Below are 17,217 nucleotides of genomic sequence, written 5' to 3'. Positions count from 1 at the left end.
CAACTCTAGCACGGCAACGGTGAGGAGCTTGCACTGAGCTCACCGGGCTGTGAGTACACACTGGCGACACAGTACGTATCACCGCATAACACGGCGCTTGCTCGGTCACTCGCTCCCCACGGTAAGCATGGGGAGTTGGCTCAGGTCTTAAAACCGCCTTTGCCAATCTACCTGTGTGCCCCCCCCCCACAAAAAAATGTGGGCGCTGCCTCTCGGGCCTCCGTTGTTGCCTTGCTTGTTGATCACGTCACTGTACCTCCCTCGCTGCTTCCACCTGTTCCCATGGAAGACGATCCCTTCCGGCCTGGATCTCTTCCCACGTCCAGGATCCTTTCCCATCCGGGATGTCCTCCCATGTCCAGTCCATTGGCCCACGCTGCTTGGTCCTTTGGTGGTGGGATCTTCTGTAATGATCATCCAAAGGATTAGACCAAGGTGCAGCGTGGTGAGTGTTCATCTTTATTTTAAACCAGAACACTTAAACAAAATAATAAACAAATACAAACGACTGTCATGTCTTGCAGGCTAAATACAAGCAGTACAAAATCAAGATTCCACAAACACAGGTGGAAAAAGGCTGCCTAAGAATGGCTTCCAATCAGAGACAACAATAGACACCTGCCTCTGATTGGAAACCATACCTGGCCAAAACATAGAAAATAACACATAGAATGCCCCCCCCCCCACACCCTGACCTAACCACATAGAGAAACAAACCCTCTCTCTCAGGTCAGGGCGTGACAGGTGAATCATAAGTGAAATAATCTTTAAACAATTGTTGGAAAAATGACTTGTGCCATGCACAAAGTAGATGTCCTAACCGACTTGCCAAAACTATAGTTTGTTAACAAGAAATTTGTGGAGTGGTTGAAAAATTAGTTTTAATGACTCCAACCTAAGTGTATGTAAACTTCCGACTTCAACTATGAAACAAAAATAGAACTGTTTGGCCATAATGACCATTATGAAAAAGGGTGAGGCTTGCAAGCCGAAGAACACAATCCCAACCGTGAAGGACAGGGGTGGCAGCATCATGTTGTGGGGGTGCTTTGCTGCAGGAGGGACTGGTGCACTTCACAAAATAGATGGCATCATGAGGAAAGGACAATTATGTGGATATATTGAAGCAACATCTCAAGACATCAGTCAGAAAGTTAAAGCTTGGTCGCAAATGGGTCTTCCAAATGGACAATGACCCCAAGCATACTTCCAAAGTTGTGGCAAAATGGCTTAAGGACAACGAAGTCAAGGTATTGGAGTGGCCATCAAAAAGCCCTGACCTCAATCCTGTAGAAAATTTGTGGGCAGAACTGAAAAAGCGTGTGCGAGCATGGAGGCCTACAAACCTGACTCAGTTACACCAGCTCTGTCAGGAGGAATGGGCCAAAATTCACCCAACTTATTGTGGGAAGCTTATGGAAGGCTACCCGAAACGTTTGACCCAAGTTAAACAATTTAAAGGCAATGCTACCAAATACTAATTGAGTGATGAAGTGGTGATCCTAACTGACCTAAGACAAGGAATTTCTATTAGGATTAAATGTCAGGAATTGTGAAAAACTGAGTTTAAATGTATTTGGCTAAGGTGTATTTAAACTTCCAACTTCAACTGTATATTTATTATACATGTAATGTAATCAATAAGTTCTAATATGGTAACAGGAATAAGTATATTTCAAGTTAGAATCCAACATTCTTTAATAGGGTTGGCTTCAGCTATATTCATCCTTTTGATCCTTCCCTCTCATCTTGGATGCTGGTCTCAATCTGATCTCCCAGGGTGGAGAAAGTTGGCCGTTCCTCAGCGCTGTATCCCCAGCACGTTGTCATCATACTATAAATCTGTTAAATAAAACAATGGAAGGTTACAAAAACAGGTAAAATAACTTTCATACCTGAGACATCCCTATGTCTAGTGTCTATGCCTGTAAAAACTCAGGATAGGACCAGTATTCATTTATTTTTCTGAAAGTATGACTTTGTGCACTCCTCAACACGCATTTAAAAGCATTGTGTTGTTGTAAGTATGGACTAGCTAAAGCAGTGTTTCCCAAACTCGATCCTCGGGACCCCAAAGGCTACACATTTAGTTTTTTAGCAAATTAGGGTTAAGTGCCTTGTTCAAGGGCACATTGATGGATTTTTCACCTTGTCAGCTTAGGTATTTGAACCAGTGATCTTTCAGTTACTGGCCCAACAATTTAACCGCTAGGCTACCTGCCGCCCTAAGTGTGGCATACGGCTTTGGAAGGTGTCTCTTACTCTGGGAGGGCAGAGTGGTGGGGCAGGCAACCTCCAGTTGTCCTTCAGGATATCAACCAGATGCATTGAAATGGAGAGACCCTGCATGTCATTGCCAAGCTCCTGCATGTATAGCTATTAATGTGCAGTGGATGGGAGAGAAAATATGTCAGAATCAAATTAGGCATTTATGAGCAGGTAATGTACAATCATAACAAAAAAAGAAAATATTTTTTATGAGCTTAAAGTAAAGTAATGTCAGTGTTGGTAGATTTGAGATAGCTCAAGCTGAAACACACATATTTAATGAGACCAGTAGAACAAGTTATTAAGGCTTGGTTTAGCCACTTACCCTCTTTGGGTTGCAGTTGTGCTCACAATAGGAGAAGAGCTCATGAAGGACGACTCCAAAACTCCAGACATCTGACTTGTGGGAGAATTTGGACTCTGTGATGGACTCTGGGGCATACCTGGGTATGAACAGAAGCCTTATTAGAAGACAACTTGCCTTAGAGCTAATTTCCATAGAAAATGAAGATGCTCTCAGCAACACTTCAAGTCTATTGACCTGGATTCATTGGAGAATCAGGTGCGTTAGTGCATGAACAGAAATGTGCACACACTAATATCCGTTCCACACTATCGGGCTAACCCTAACAGTACTGTACTTTTACTTTGTGCCAGCAACATTGATGGATGTTCATCCAGCCTAGCACAGGACAGCTCAGTTTGGATCAGTAGTGTGAAAAGGTAACAAGTGTCTCCAGGAAGAACACTGAAGTAGATCATGTCATTTCCACAAATGAGTGGAAAGTAAATTCCAAATGCAATAGCAATTACCAGAAAATTGGGCTTTCTCCAGGATGTGTCACACGGTAGTACTCCTTGTCAAAGGGAATGATCTTTGTCAGGCCAAAATCAGCTATTTTGACCAGTGTGTCACTTGCTACCAGAATGTTCCTAGCAGCCAGATCCCGGTGCACGTAGCGCATGCTCTGCAAGTACTCCAATCCCTAAGTGTGCAAAACATCACAATTAAGGTTTTCCCCTTTACAATGTAGAGATAAACAGTCTTGTATGGAATAGTCAGAATTTCTGCTATTTGAATTGAGCTCATACTTTACAGATTTGAGAGGCAAAAAGCAACATCCGCCTGTTGTTGACGTGCTGCCGGTTCTTCTCCAGGTATCCAATCAGACTGCCATGGGGCAAATATTCCATCACCAAGCTCATACTGAGGCGACCTACCCAAAATGTGGATAAACATTCAGAGAGTTAACACAAACATTGCTGCCTTGAAACAGCTATTATTTACATATAGGCTGAAGGTTCTTACTTCTAATACACTACCTAAACTTTTACATGTTTTTCCAAGAATAGGAAGAGAAAGAAGTTCCCTCTGGGGAAAAACTAATATTTATATTTTATTCAGTGTGTTGAGTATAAATAACAAAGAAGGCACATTTAAGAAGCTAATAAAGATATGGAGGTTGACAAAGACCGTTTTTAGATGGTCTAAAGTTATCAAGTAATGGCATTTCTGGCATTTCATCTATGATTCTGAAAATCACAAAGATTTCAGCCCATTTTATGTTCCATTGACTGTTGCATGGTCTATTGACATTGACGGAAAGGATAGCAAAAGCCCCAACAAACTTCAAATATGAGTTTGTCTAGCGACACTTGATAGAACGAGTACATTTCCAATGCTATCAACTGTGGTGCAGCTGCAGATAACCTTTATTTCATAGGTGGCATTATAGCCTACAAAAAGTGTTATTGGGGTCTTGGTGTATGAATTTATTTGTATGTTCTTACCCATGCTGTAGCAGACGCCCCTGTATTTGACAATGTAGTCACAATGCAGGGAGCGAATGGTGTTGATTTCCTTTTGAAAGTCTTCCAAGTTTGACTGCTTGTTGGGCTGTAGCTTCTTCACAGCAATCAGCTCGCCTGTGTTGTCCCCCAGAGGATCATATCGGCACAGCTCAACACTGCCAAAGTTCCCCTAAATACAATGAGGACAGAACGCTGTATATTAAAACATACTGTAATATACAGTACAACAGGGTGGGGGTGTTTGTATTTTAACCTGGTCAATTCTAGGATTGAGTTCTAAATTAGATTGATTCATTAAATTGATGTATTTAAAAGTGTCATAATTGAAAGTAATGGTCACCTCTCCAATTCCTGAATTAACGTTACTGTACTGTATGTTGAAATAGATTTGACCCTTGCTACAAGATGCCTAAAATGTTTTGTTCCGAATAGTGTGGATTGCAGAAGGATAGGAGAACACTGTCCTCTTGTGGAACATGATAAAAAGTGAAGTGACCATTTCTAGGACTTTGTTTTTTTTCTCATTATTTTCTTTTGTTCACCAAATAACATCTGAAAACAGAGTCAGTCGACTCAACGTAGAATCAACGTAAAGGCACAATATGTAATTTCAACTGCCTGACCCTGCCACTTTGTTTGGTGAGCCAGGGGATAGGGCTGGGGAAATGCAACTACTCTCAATGTCTACTGTATAGATGCAAGGACTGACAGTAGCCTATAAGAAATTAATAATCGTAGCTTTTTAAAGCTATACAATGTTTGTTTACAAAGACTCAATTAACAACAAAAGGAGATGAGGAGTGGAAGCACAGCATGTGGGAATGCAACTCATGCAGGTGACAAGTTACCTTCCCCAGAGGGGAGATGTAGCGCAGGTGTCTCTCCTCATACACTGATTGGTCCTGCTGGTGGGAGGGGCCTAATGCTCTGTCCCTGTCAGGGAGAGGCTCCGCAGCGTGGAGTATCACGTAATCTATGGCACAGGAAGAAAGGTGCTCAGAGGCTATGTCACTACTGATGCCTTTCATAAATCTGCCTTTCACATAGGGACAGATTTGAAAGTGTTTTCCTCAGAGCAAAGATATCCTACAAATAAAAGTAATAAAAGGTTATCAATAAGTAGAGGTCCGCTTAAGGTAACTGTCCAGTGTTTCCAGATTTCTATGAAATATGACCTATAATTACTTACAAAATGAGTGAAATAGTTTCCCTTCCAAAAAATGCTAATTAAGTACGTTAAAAGCAGATTTTCTGTGTTGGAATGGGTTCTTCGGGCTATACGCATAGGATAATCCTTTTTGGTTACAGATAGAACCCTTTTGGGTTCTATGTAAAATCCTTTCCACGGAGGGTTCTACATGGAACCCAATAAGGTTCTACCTGACACCAAAAAGGGTCCTACCTGGTAAGACTGCCCCCGACAAAAATGTTTTGGGGTCAACCCGAGAGTCTTTTAAAATGTGTATTTTTGCATATATAGACACACCCTATGTTTGAATAAAATCAACTATATGTAGGCTACTGAGCTTGTCTGATGCTTTAAGCACTGCGATTAAAAATTAAAACACACAAATTACTAAAGAGGGAGCCAGAGATCAATATAGCTTAACCAGAAGAAAAAAACCTCTTCCCGACCTTCTGCCCGCTGCTGCTGGCCTTTGCAGATTCTGCCTTTAAGCTCCTGAAGTTGCCGGTAATAGGCTGCAACAGCGATCGGCAACCTTTTCTATTTGCAGTGCCAAGTTATCGTACCATTTCTACTGAGTTGTGTGCCAGTTATGATTTCATATGCACATTTTCGTGGAACAGTTTCAATTAATTTATAATAAAGTCTTTATATCTGAAAAGCAATGTCGTGGTAATCAAAATGTAATCTGAATGAAAATGATACAAATCTAGAAGTAACTTCTATTGCCATTGCTACGTTGAGGAATTATTGTCAGTCTCAATGGATGTATAAACAGACTTCCTTTACTTGCTGTTTTGAGGCAAAGAAAAAATTACTTAGAGAAGGACCACAGTGATGGTGAGATAAGACAATCAGAAAAGTATCAGATCCCCAAATGGGCCATTTATAGGCCTACATTTGCACGCAGGCCAGGTAGCCTAGGCCTACTTCTATGAGTAATCAGATATGTTTCCTTACTCAAGATTGACAAGAGCACAACAAACAAAAGACAATTAATAAATTGACATCTCGTAAATGGAATGAAATAAACCAAAACTTTGTTCTCAAAAATGTAGCCTAGGTTGTGCGCTCTGCAAACAACTTGTCCACTTCTACAATGACAATGATAAAACTGGAGTAATAATAATATATTGAATGCATTAACAGAAATTACCCTAACCAAACAAACATTGTAGATTTGAAACCTTGGGAATATACGGTAGGCTAAATGTAGCCTACGACTGGTGATACTGGTGTGCCATCCCCGTGGCCTCCGCAATGGATTAGTCCACTTAGACAGGCGTAAATCAGACAGATGTCAGATGTCTTTTCTAACATACTTTAAAAAATATATATATCGACAAAAAATAATCTTGGTCGACCAACAGCCTATTGACCAAACAATCAATCAGTCGACTAAATAGGGTCAGCCCTACTACCTGGAACCAAAAAGGGTTCTCTTATGTGGACAGCTGAAGAACCCTTTTGGAACCCTTTTTTCTAAGAGTGTAGAACAAACAGGTCAATAAAAGACAAAGCCCCTAAACTAAAGGACAGTTTGGGTTTAGCTGTGTTTTATTAAACAAATTCCCACCTGAAAATAGCAGGTAGAAACTATAATTCTGCACCACACCAGGTGTTTTAAGTAACATGGTTTGGGTTCATTAGCGAGAAGTACCTGACGTTATCAGACTGTTCAGTTGGCGAATGATGCTTCGACAGGAGGGCCTGAATGCAGGCTGGTAGTTCATACACTGGCTGATAAGATCCGCCAGCTCTGTCCACTCTGAGGAGGGTAACTGCTTGTAGGTCTCGTAAAACTGCAGCTTCTGCTTGAAAGAAGCAGAGGTTAATTCAACATAGTGGGTTTCTACAAAAAACTTCAACGCCGTGGTGAATTTGAGTGGAATTTGACCACATATTTTCTGAAAACCGCTTAAAAAGTAATCAACATTGGATTAATGGAAGTGTAATACTCCGGATGTAGACAAAGACTAATCCAAGGAGAATTAATAGTTGGTAATTTCATGTGGGTTTACAGAGAAAATAAACTGCACCTGATTTTCCTGAAACTCTAATTGTATAGGTTTCATGAATAAATTACTTTGGCCCTCCATAGGGTAAGTCAATATCAGATACTGTACATTGTTGTGTTAGTGGTAGTAAAAGGTAGGAGTTTACACTCTCGAGGTCCAGGCCCTGTAGTGGTGCCTGTCCTCCATTGAATAGCTCCCACAGTGTGGCACCGAAGCTCCACTTATCACACTCCAGCTCTAGCCTCTCTGGAGCCTCCAGCACCTCCGGAGCTACCCATGGAATCCTGTCAAGCACCACTGTGTACACGTACACACACACACACACACACACACACACACACACACACACACACACACACACACACACACACACACACACACACACACACACACACACACACACACACACACAGAACACAAACAGTTAAAAGCATAAGGTTCTTAAATAAAACATCACTTTTTCGAAGCCATTCCCAGTGTGCAAGTATAGTCTCTGCATTACATTATGATAACTGTTTACCATCTCTGCCCAACATTGCCACGTTGATGCCCGGGTCACTCAGCTTGATGAAAGGAGAACTTCCTTGGGATGCATCCCCCTCTCTGGCCAAGAGCAGATTTTTGGCACAAATATTCCCATGAGTAATGTTCTTCTCTTCCTATTTGATGAAGGAAGAGACAGATTGTAACAGTTTATTTGAATAGTTCTTAACGAACGTGTACGCTCAAACAATGAGCAAGCAGTAGCAGTTTAACTTGTGTATACACTAGTATTGACAATGAAGGAATGTCTAAGGATAGTTAATCAAACATCTAATGATAATCTATTTGAACAAAAGTGCTTCCACAGAAAACATACAAAATACTTCCGCAGAAGTGAAGTTCTATCAACTGAAGAGAAAGAGAAATCAGGCCAAAGATCAGGTTCATCTCACCAGGAAATTGAGCGCACTAGCCAGCTGTTTGGCTACGTCAAGTTTCCAGCTGACCGACACTGACCCTTCCCTCTTTAGGAACAGGTCAAGGGCCCCACACTTGACAAACTCCTGCACCATGACGTCTGCAAGGTTAAGAGATGACCAGCGTAGCATGATTAGATGTGTTACGATAGCAGCAGATCCTTGAGAGAGAGTTGAGTCAGAACTGCTCAAAGCCCCCACAGAAAATGAAGTGGAACTGCTTTAGCAGACTCTGTAGCACTTTAGATTACAGTGCCCTTAATACCATGTCACTACTCATATAATTACAATGTAACAAGTACATCTGTGAGAAGAAATCTGTGAGAAGTGGGATGTTAAGTTGAGAGGTTGATGCTTACTCACTCTTGGATCTGTGAACACTTATCCCATAGACAAGGAGAAGGTGCTTGTGGGAAATCTGGCTCATCAAGCTGGCAGCTTCAAAGAATGACTAGAAATGACAAGTGAACGAACACTTAGAATGGATGACCACTGTAGCTACTCTCCTTCTATTTGTACAGGGTTTTCTTCAGTAAGGTGTAACAAGGGGTTGATACAGGCTTTGGTATCCTATCTTAGCTACTGTTTCATGTGGCAAAAAGCTACGGCCACCTGCTCTAAAACATCCCGTAGGATTCAAGAGACAATGACACACATCCGATAATACGTTTTTAGAATATTCCAAAAAGAGCTGATATAACATGACACAAGTTAACAAAACCCCTCCATAAAGTTTTCTAATAGGGTCTGTGTCTTTAGATGTAAGTTTGCATGCCTGCTGAGTTTGTTATACCGTAGACCACCCCTTCCCAAATGGAAAAAACCTCCAACTGAAACTGGCTACTTGATTAATTAAAATATATATATATATATATATATATATATATATATATATATATATATATATATATATATATATATATCCAGGATGGGACAATCCCACCTCAAGCACTGAGATGCAGTGCCTTAGACCACTGCACCACTAAATCGGTTTTTTTCTTTGACGTTGTAATTGTTGTTAAAGAGTAATTATATTGTGCCGAGTGTATTGCTCTTATGGTTGATCGGATCATTTGACTCAATACATGTCATGTATTGTTAAAGTAAAGTAGGATATTACAATGGTGTTTGCAACGCCAGCATGGTGTGTGCAACCCCAGGGTTGTGGGTTCGATTCCCACGGGGGGCCAGTACAAAAAAAAAAAAAATGTATGCAATGTATGCATTCACTACTGTAAGTCGCTCTGGATAAGAGCGTCTGCTAAATGACTAAAATGTAAATGTAAAATGTAGAATGGTCCTCTTATTATTGATTAATAACGAAAAAAACTCAGCACCTGGGTTTAAACAAGAACACCTTCTGGTAGATATGGACTAATGCCATGAATGTGGAAATTACAGTTCTGATCCATTCTGATGCAGCCACAGTATCACATTCTATTTGACTTCTGAAATGCACATGATCTGTTTTGCGTACCTCCCAGCAGTTTTTGTGGTTTGCATCCAGCTCCTTAAGCAGAACATCTGTCACATGTCTCTCCCCATCGCGGATCTCTATCTTGCTGCCTTTAAAGATTCGCGTGAAGGATCCCTGTCCCAAGCTTTCACACTGACAGAAATTATACACACAGTAAAGTGAGTAAGCCATTCATTCACTCAAACTGTCATTCATGGCCTTGCCTGTCTTCACTTATACAAGATTTGTCATACGACGGAATTCATTTAAACTTGAATTGCATTAAACCCACATAACAGAGAACTGATAGGATGTTTGAGTAAAGCTCCAGGCCTCTGCTGAACTCACCCATCGCAGATCCTCGTACTTGATCATGTGGAACTGGATGTGACTGGGTTTGGTCCTTTGCAGCGTCGGAGACCCCTGTGTCTCTACTGAGCTGCTACCGCGCATGATGACCATGTTTGACAGTTCTACAGCAAGAAAGGTGTAGTTTTTGTGATGAATGATGTAGCATTACAATAACTATGCAGATGTATCATTGCTAATTGTTATGATTGAGATATGTATAATCAAATAAATATTATGTCTTTTGATTTCAATATGAAATATATTTTAGTCTCATTTGATTGTGTAGTAACCAATGGTCAATGATCAGTTGTGCATGGTACGAATCCTACGATTTAGCTTTAAGTTTGAGCAATATAAATATTAAACAGGCTTGTTGTCCTGTACCTTTCGGTCGAGGTGGACAACATCTTTCCAGCTTGACAGGAACCTCAGCCAGGAGCAGCTTGCTTTGTTGGAAGAAGTCAGTGAGTTCCCTCAAGCTGAGGAAGGACTTGTGGACCCCCAAAAGACTGAATTGTTCATTCTTCATAATTAGACAGTCTTTGTAATCCAGCCCAAGAGGAGTCTAAGGGAATATCAAAAAGTAAACCCTGTAACACTTTATTTGGGGCGGCAGGGTAGCCTAGTGGTTAGAGTGTTGGACTAGTAACCGAAAGGTTGCAAGATCGAATACCCGAGCTGACGTTCTGCCCCTGAACAAGGCAGTTAACCCACTGTTCCTAGGCTGTCATTGAAAATAAGAATTTGTTCTTAACTGACTTGCCTAGTTAAATAAAGGTAAAATATTAAGAAAATGCTGCCATTGTCAATCTGCTGCCATAGGCAGCCTCCTAATCCTGCCTAATGAGCGGGCCTACTGTGTGTGAGACACACCCAGAATGTTACTGTTAGCTAGCTAGCTACTTGTGTCAACACAAGCACTATTATGGATAACTGAACAACTAGCTAGGTAGCTAGCAAAGACTAGCTAGCTATATGCCTAAACTACAGAAATCATGATGATGGTAATGTAGAGTGTCTATGCCAAATTGTCATACATTCTTCTTCCCTACCACAGATTCTCACAAGGTCTCAGACTCCAGGATGGGAAAATGCTTACAAGAAAGAAGTCAGAGTCAGAGTTGTCGATTTCCATTGTTACTTGTAATGTTAAAAAGGAAAGATAAAGACAATCCCATTTTTCAAAATTAGATAGCTATCTAGGCTACTCACCATACTATAGGCTACAGATCTGAATCATCACTAGAATAGTTATTTATATGTTATTGAGTAGGCCTGTATCTTTGTTTAATCTAATTATTAATCTAACAATACAAATCCTTATTGTTTTGTAAGATATGTTAGGTCTTTTATATGTTGCAATAAAGTTGACTAAAGTAGTAGCAGTTTTTTAAAACTTATTTTCGCTTGGTATTGAGTAATAAGTAATTATACAGAAATTGCTTATAGGTAACTAAAAAGTTACACTTCACTTTAAATAGCTAAATCCTGTGTAACAACTAGCAAAAACCTTGTACTTATGCAGATATGTACTCTGTATCACTATGTTTATTTTCTCACTTGGATGCCTCTTTCAGAAGCTGACGATTAGATTGTCAGAATGGTTAATGTATTTTGTAGGTACACTTCAAGTAAGCACTTCATTTTAACTAGCTAAATCCTGTGTAACACCTATTAATTACATTGTACTCATGCAGATATTACACATACTCTGTAGTGCACTTTTGGGTTTATCCTCTCACTTGGATTGTGCTTCCAGAAGCTATACAATTAGGGTCAGGTTGTCAGGATGGCTAACGTACTATATAAGTACACATATATAAGTACACATGCGCTCCCGAGTGGCGCAGTGCAAGATGCGTCATTACAGTCCCTGGTTTGAATCCAGGCTGTATCACATCCGGCCGTGATTGGGAGTGTCATAGGGTGGCGCACAATTGGCCCAGCGTCGTCCAGGTTTGGTCGGGGTAGGCCGTCATTGTAATTAAGAATTTGTTCGTAAATGACTTGCCTAGTTAAACAAAGGTAAAATAACAAGCTAGACGTAATGACGTCACAACTTTAAACAAAAAACATAGAATGTCAAAATAAAATTAAGTGGTTGAAGTGTTTATATTACCCATTTAGTCAAAATAAAATAAAATTAGTCGTGGGGACTACGTCATCGATGCACTTATTGATGAAGCAAATGACTGATGTGGTGTACTCCTCAATGCCATTGGAGGAATCCCGGAACATATTCCATTCTGTGCTAGAAAAACAGTCCTGTAGCTTAGCATCTGCTTCATCTGACCACTTTTTTATTGATCGAGTCACTGGTGCTTCCTGCTTTAATTTAACTTGTAAGCAGGAATCAGGAGGATAGAATTATTGTCAGATTTGCTAAATGGAGGGTGAGGGAGAGCTTTGTACGTGTCTCTGTGTGGAGTAAAGGTGGTCCAGAGTTTTTTTCCCTGGTTGCACATTTAACATTCTGATTGAAATTTGGTAAGACCGATTTAAGTTTCCCTACATTAAAGTTCCCGGCCACTAGGAGTGCCGTCTCTGGGTGAGCGTTTTCCTGTTTGCTTATGGCGGAATACAGCTCATTGATTGCGGTCTTAGAGCCAGCATCAGTCTGTGGTGGTATGTAAACAGCTACGAAAAATACAGATAAAAACTCTTTAGGTAGATAGTGTTGTCTACAGCTTATCATGAGATACTCTACCTCAGGCGAGCAAAACCTCAAGACTTCCTTAGATATCGTGCACCAGCTGTTATTTACACAAATACATAGTCCGCAGCCCCTTGTCTTACCAGACACTGCTGTTCTATCCAGCCGATACAGCGTATAACCAGCCAGCTGTATGTTGATAATGTCGTTGTTCAGCCACGACTCCGTGAAGCATAAGATATTACAGTTTTGAATGTCCCGTTGGTAGTTTAATCTTCCACATAGGTCATCAATTTTATTTTCCAAAGATTGCACGTTTGCAAGCAGAATGGAAAGCAGTGGGGGTTTATTCGATTGCCTACGAATTCTCAGAAGGCAGCCCACCCTCCGGACCCTTTTTCTCCGCCTCCTCTTCACGCAAATGACGGGAATCTGGGCCTGTTCCCGGGAAAGCAGTATATCATTCACGTCGGGCTCGTCGGGCTAGTTAAAGGAAAAAAAGGATTCTGCCAGTTTCAGGTGAGTAATTGCAGTTCTGATGTCCAGAAGTAATTTTTGGTCATAAGAAACGGTAGCAGCAACATTATGTACAAAATAAGTAAAAAAATAAGTTACAAACAACGCAAAGAAACAAACAAAAAAACACAATTGGATAGGAACACGTAAAACGTCAGCCTTCTTCTCCGGTGCCATCTGTATTCACAAATTGTGCATGAATAAATTGACGACAGCCTGTATGCCATGCCCACCTATCTGTTTCATGTCTCAGATAGCCCGCAAAAGCCAGTGGATAGAATGCAAGAATTGAATAATATTTGTCATAATCCTAATTCTCATGTGCCTAGGCCTACTTATCGCCAGAGTCTGTGCCATGGTGAAACTTGAACTCGTACTAAATCTGAAACAATATGATGGTGACATTTAAAATTTCTGGCATTCTTGAAAGTCAAGACAATCCTTGTCCTGCAAAGAAACATACTTTTTTTTATAGTTGAATAAATTGATTTTTCAAGCAGTAGGCATTTTCGGGATGCCATCACTTGCCCCGCATCTTCTAAATTATACATTTTTTGAAAAACACTCCATCATCAATTTTCACAATAAAGGAAGTTTGACAAAAGAAAATCCATCCCTGTCGAACGGATAAAATATTAGTTGATCTTTAGAAAATGTATCTTACATCTGCCATTTTCATTACGTCGCAATGATTTTTTTTGCCACATTGCTTAAGTCGAATAAACCTGGGTCAATGGAATCCTGCCTGCTGTTTTTGCTAGCACTTGCCCCCCAAAAGTGTACCATCTGTGTAAACTTTGTTGAGTTTACAGATATACTGTAGGTCAACCTCACTGACTGGGGTCTGCCAATAAAGGTGGTATCCCAGATTATAATTAATGTGTACGTTACCTATTATGACAACTTGAACCTCCTTGCCATTCAAGTGAGAGGATAAACCCACAAGTACACTACAGAGTCCATGTAATATCTGCATGTGTACAATGTAATTAATAGGTGTTACACAGGATTTAGCTAGTTAAAATGAAGATTATCTTGAGGGACACTTACTTGTAATTTACATAAAAATATTTTAACCTTTATTTAACTAAGCAAGTCAGTTAAGAACAAATTCTTACTTACAATGACGGCCTCCCGGGGAACAGTGGGTTAACTGCTTTGTTCATGGGCAGAATGACAGATTTTTACTTTGTCAGCCTGGGGATTCAATCCAGCCACCTTTCGGTTACTGGCCCAACGCTCTAACCACTAGGCTACATGCCGCCAGCTGTTTTAATCGGAACAAGATAGTTCAACGGAAATGCTCTGTGGCAGGCAATTGTCGCATCTACTTTCTATGCAAACTGTGTAAATGTCGCCAAAAAGGTAAGGTAATGGAAACATAGCGACTGAGTGGAGATTTTGAAGAGTGCACATTCACGGGTAGGTAATTAGTGCCTATTGAGCCTCCAACCATTGTAATCTCGGACAGCCAGAGCATCTGTCCACAAGAGATTACAACCCTGTGACAGTTATTACTAAAACAGATGCAGCTTAGAAGAAACTAAACACTAAATGGTGAATTTAGTGGAAACTTTCCCATTTGTAACAAGCATTTGTTGTTACACCTTTGTAATTACAGACTGCAATTACCACCAGTTACATGGTGTTATTATAGTGTAACAGTTATTACAATTAACTACAAAACGTGTTACAGTGTAATTACACATGTAATTATATAGTACTAAGGACCCCTTAAAATGAAGTGTTACCAGAAAAAGTTTTAAACTGTAACCAGGGTATTTACAAACAGCACAGGAATAAAATCATCCACATGTCTTGATCTCATCTTTACTAATGCTGCAGAAATCTGCTCTAAAGCAGTATCCACATCCATTGGATGTAGTGATCATAATATAGTAGCCATATCTAGGAAAACCAAAGTTCCCAAGGCTGGGCCTAATATAGTGTATAAGAGACCATACAAAAGGTTTTGTAGTGATTCCTATATTGAAGAGAATATTTGCTGATCTGTGGTGTGTAATGATGAGCAACCAGACGCTGCACTTGATGCATTTATGAAATGTGTTATTCCAGTTACTAATAAGCATGCACCCATTAAGAAAATGACTGCAAAAACTGTTAAATCCCCATGGAATGACAAGGAATTTAAAACAATTGTATGGTTGAGAGGGACGAAGCAAAAGGAATGTCAAATAAATCTGTACTGTACTGGTACTGTAAATTGAGAAATCATGTGACTAAACTAAACAAAAAAGAAGAAGAAACTGTGAAACTATGAAACAAAGATAAATGATATAGAGAATGATAGTAAAAAAGCTTTGGAGAGCCTTAAACCCCCCTAAGGTTGATGTCCGCACCTCCGAGGAAATCAAATAAGCGTAATAAAGCAATCCCCATCAAAATCCGTCAGTTTAAGCTAGATATATGTTTTTTTTGTTGCATTTGATGCGTCTCAATCCACTATATCTGCCTATGTCACACTTCTGAATCTGCGCTGAAAGGTGACAGAGCTAGAGCAGTGTTTGTCAGACCATGAGACATCCCGTAAATCGGTCTTCTCTCAACATTGTCTGTAGTGTTCGAACAGGATTGTGTTCTCAATATTGCTCTATGACCTCCACAAGTGTCAGAAGACTCGTCTGAAGTCGGTACAGACCCTTTGCTATGAGACTCGAAATTCAGCTCAGCATCCTGTTTCCATTAATCATTCTTGAGATGTTTCTACAACTTGATTGGAGTCCACCTGGGGTAAATTCAATTGATTGGACATGATTTGGAAAGGCACAGTGCATGTCAGAGCAAAAACCAAGCCATGAGGTTGAAGGAATTGTCCGTAGAGCTCTGAGACAGGATGTATCGAGGCACAGATCTGGGGAAGTGTACCAAAAAAATTCTGCAGCATTGAAGGTCCCCAAGAACACAGTGGCCTCCATCATTCTTAAATGGAATAAGTTTGGAACCACCAAGACTCTTCCTAGAGCTGGCCACCCGGCCAAACTGAGAAATCGGGGGAGAAGGGCCTTGGTCAGGGAGATGACCAAGAACCTGATGGTCACTCTGACAGAGCTCCAGAGTTCCTCTGTGGAGATGGGAGAACCTTCCAGAAGGACAACCATCTCTGCAGCACTCCACTAATCAGACCTTTATGGTAGAATGACCAGATGGAAGCCAATCCTCAGTAAAAGGCACATAACAGCCCGCTTGGAGTTTGCCAAAAGGCACCTAAAGGACTCTCAGACAATGAGAAACAAGATCTCTGGTCTGATAAAACCAAGATTGAACTCTTTGGCCAATATGCCAAGCGTTACGTCAGGAGGAAACCTGACACCATCCCTACAGTGAAGCATGGTGGTGGCAGCATCATGCTGTGGGGAAGTTTTTTAGCAGCAAGGACCGCGAGACTAGTCAGGATCGAGGGAAAGAGGAACGCAGCAAAGTACAGAGAGATCCTTGATGAAAATCTGCTCAAGAGCACTCAGGACCTCAGACTGGGGCGAAGGTTCACCTTCCAACAGGACAACAACCATAAGCACACAGACAAGACAACACAAGAATGGCTTCGGGACAATGCTCTGAATGTCCTTGAGTGGATCAGACAGAGCTGGACTTGAACCCGATTGAACATCTCTGGAGAGACCTGAAAATAGCTGTGCAGCGACGCTCCCCATCCAACCTGAAAGAGCTTGAAAGGATCTGCAGAGAAGAATTAGAGAAACTCCCCAAATACAGGTGTGCCAAACGTGTAGCTGCCAAAGGTCTTCAACAAAGTACTGAGTAAAGGGTCTGAATACTTATGTAAATGTAATATCTGTTTTTTATTTGTAATAAATGTGCAAAAATGTCTAAAAACCTGTTTTTGATTTGTCATTAATGGGGATTGTGTGTAGATTGATAAAAACAATTTAATCCATTTCAGAATAAGCCTGTAATGTAACAAAATGTGGAAAAAGTAAAGGGGTCTGAAAACTTTCCGAATGCACTGTATGGAGACTGTT

The 17,217-nt window shown here is 40.6% G+C and overlaps 1 protein-coding gene across 1 annotated transcript in view; it reads right to left on the bottom strand.

Annotated features, from left to right (window-relative positions):
- Nucleotides 1–1,571: 1,571 nt before the first annotated feature.
- jak3 (Janus kinase 3 (a protein tyrosine kinase, leukocyte)) overlaps nucleotides 1,572–17,217 on the bottom strand; it is a 33,005-nt gene continuing 17,359 nt past the window's right edge. The window contains exons 10-24 of the mRNA XM_014149286.2: nucleotides 10,435–10,615; nucleotides 10,048–10,172; nucleotides 9,721–9,852; nucleotides 8,607–8,694; nucleotides 8,220–8,344; nucleotides 7,805–7,943; nucleotides 7,430–7,581; nucleotides 6,927–7,077; nucleotides 4,929–5,053; nucleotides 4,060–4,249; nucleotides 3,361–3,485; nucleotides 3,082–3,254; nucleotides 2,594–2,711; nucleotides 2,263–2,376; nucleotides 1,572–1,842 (exon numbers count right to left, since the gene is read on the bottom strand). Coding sequence (XP_014004761.1) covers nucleotides 1,723–1,842; nucleotides 2,263–2,376; nucleotides 2,594–2,711; nucleotides 3,082–3,254; nucleotides 3,361–3,485; nucleotides 4,060–4,249; nucleotides 4,929–5,053; nucleotides 6,927–7,077; nucleotides 7,430–7,581; nucleotides 7,805–7,943; nucleotides 8,220–8,344; nucleotides 8,607–8,694; nucleotides 9,721–9,852; nucleotides 10,048–10,172; nucleotides 10,435–10,615 — 2,058 coding nt within the window. The 3' untranslated portion in view covers nucleotides 1,572–1,722. The remainder of the gene's footprint in view (nucleotides 1,843–2,262; nucleotides 2,377–2,593; nucleotides 2,712–3,081; nucleotides 3,255–3,360; nucleotides 3,486–4,059; nucleotides 4,250–4,928; nucleotides 5,054–6,926; nucleotides 7,078–7,429; nucleotides 7,582–7,804; nucleotides 7,944–8,219; nucleotides 8,345–8,606; nucleotides 8,695–9,720; nucleotides 9,853–10,047; nucleotides 10,173–10,434; nucleotides 10,616–17,217) is intronic.

The sequence above is a fragment of the Salmo salar genome, chromosome ssa16, assembly GCF_905237065.1.
Source record: "Salmo salar chromosome ssa16, Ssal_v3.1, whole genome shotgun sequence".
NCBI lineage: Eukaryota > Metazoa > Chordata > Actinopteri > Salmoniformes > Salmonidae > Salmo > Salmo salar.
Note: the sequence above shows the minus strand (reverse complement) of the source record. Positions and strands in the feature narration are given on the sequence as shown.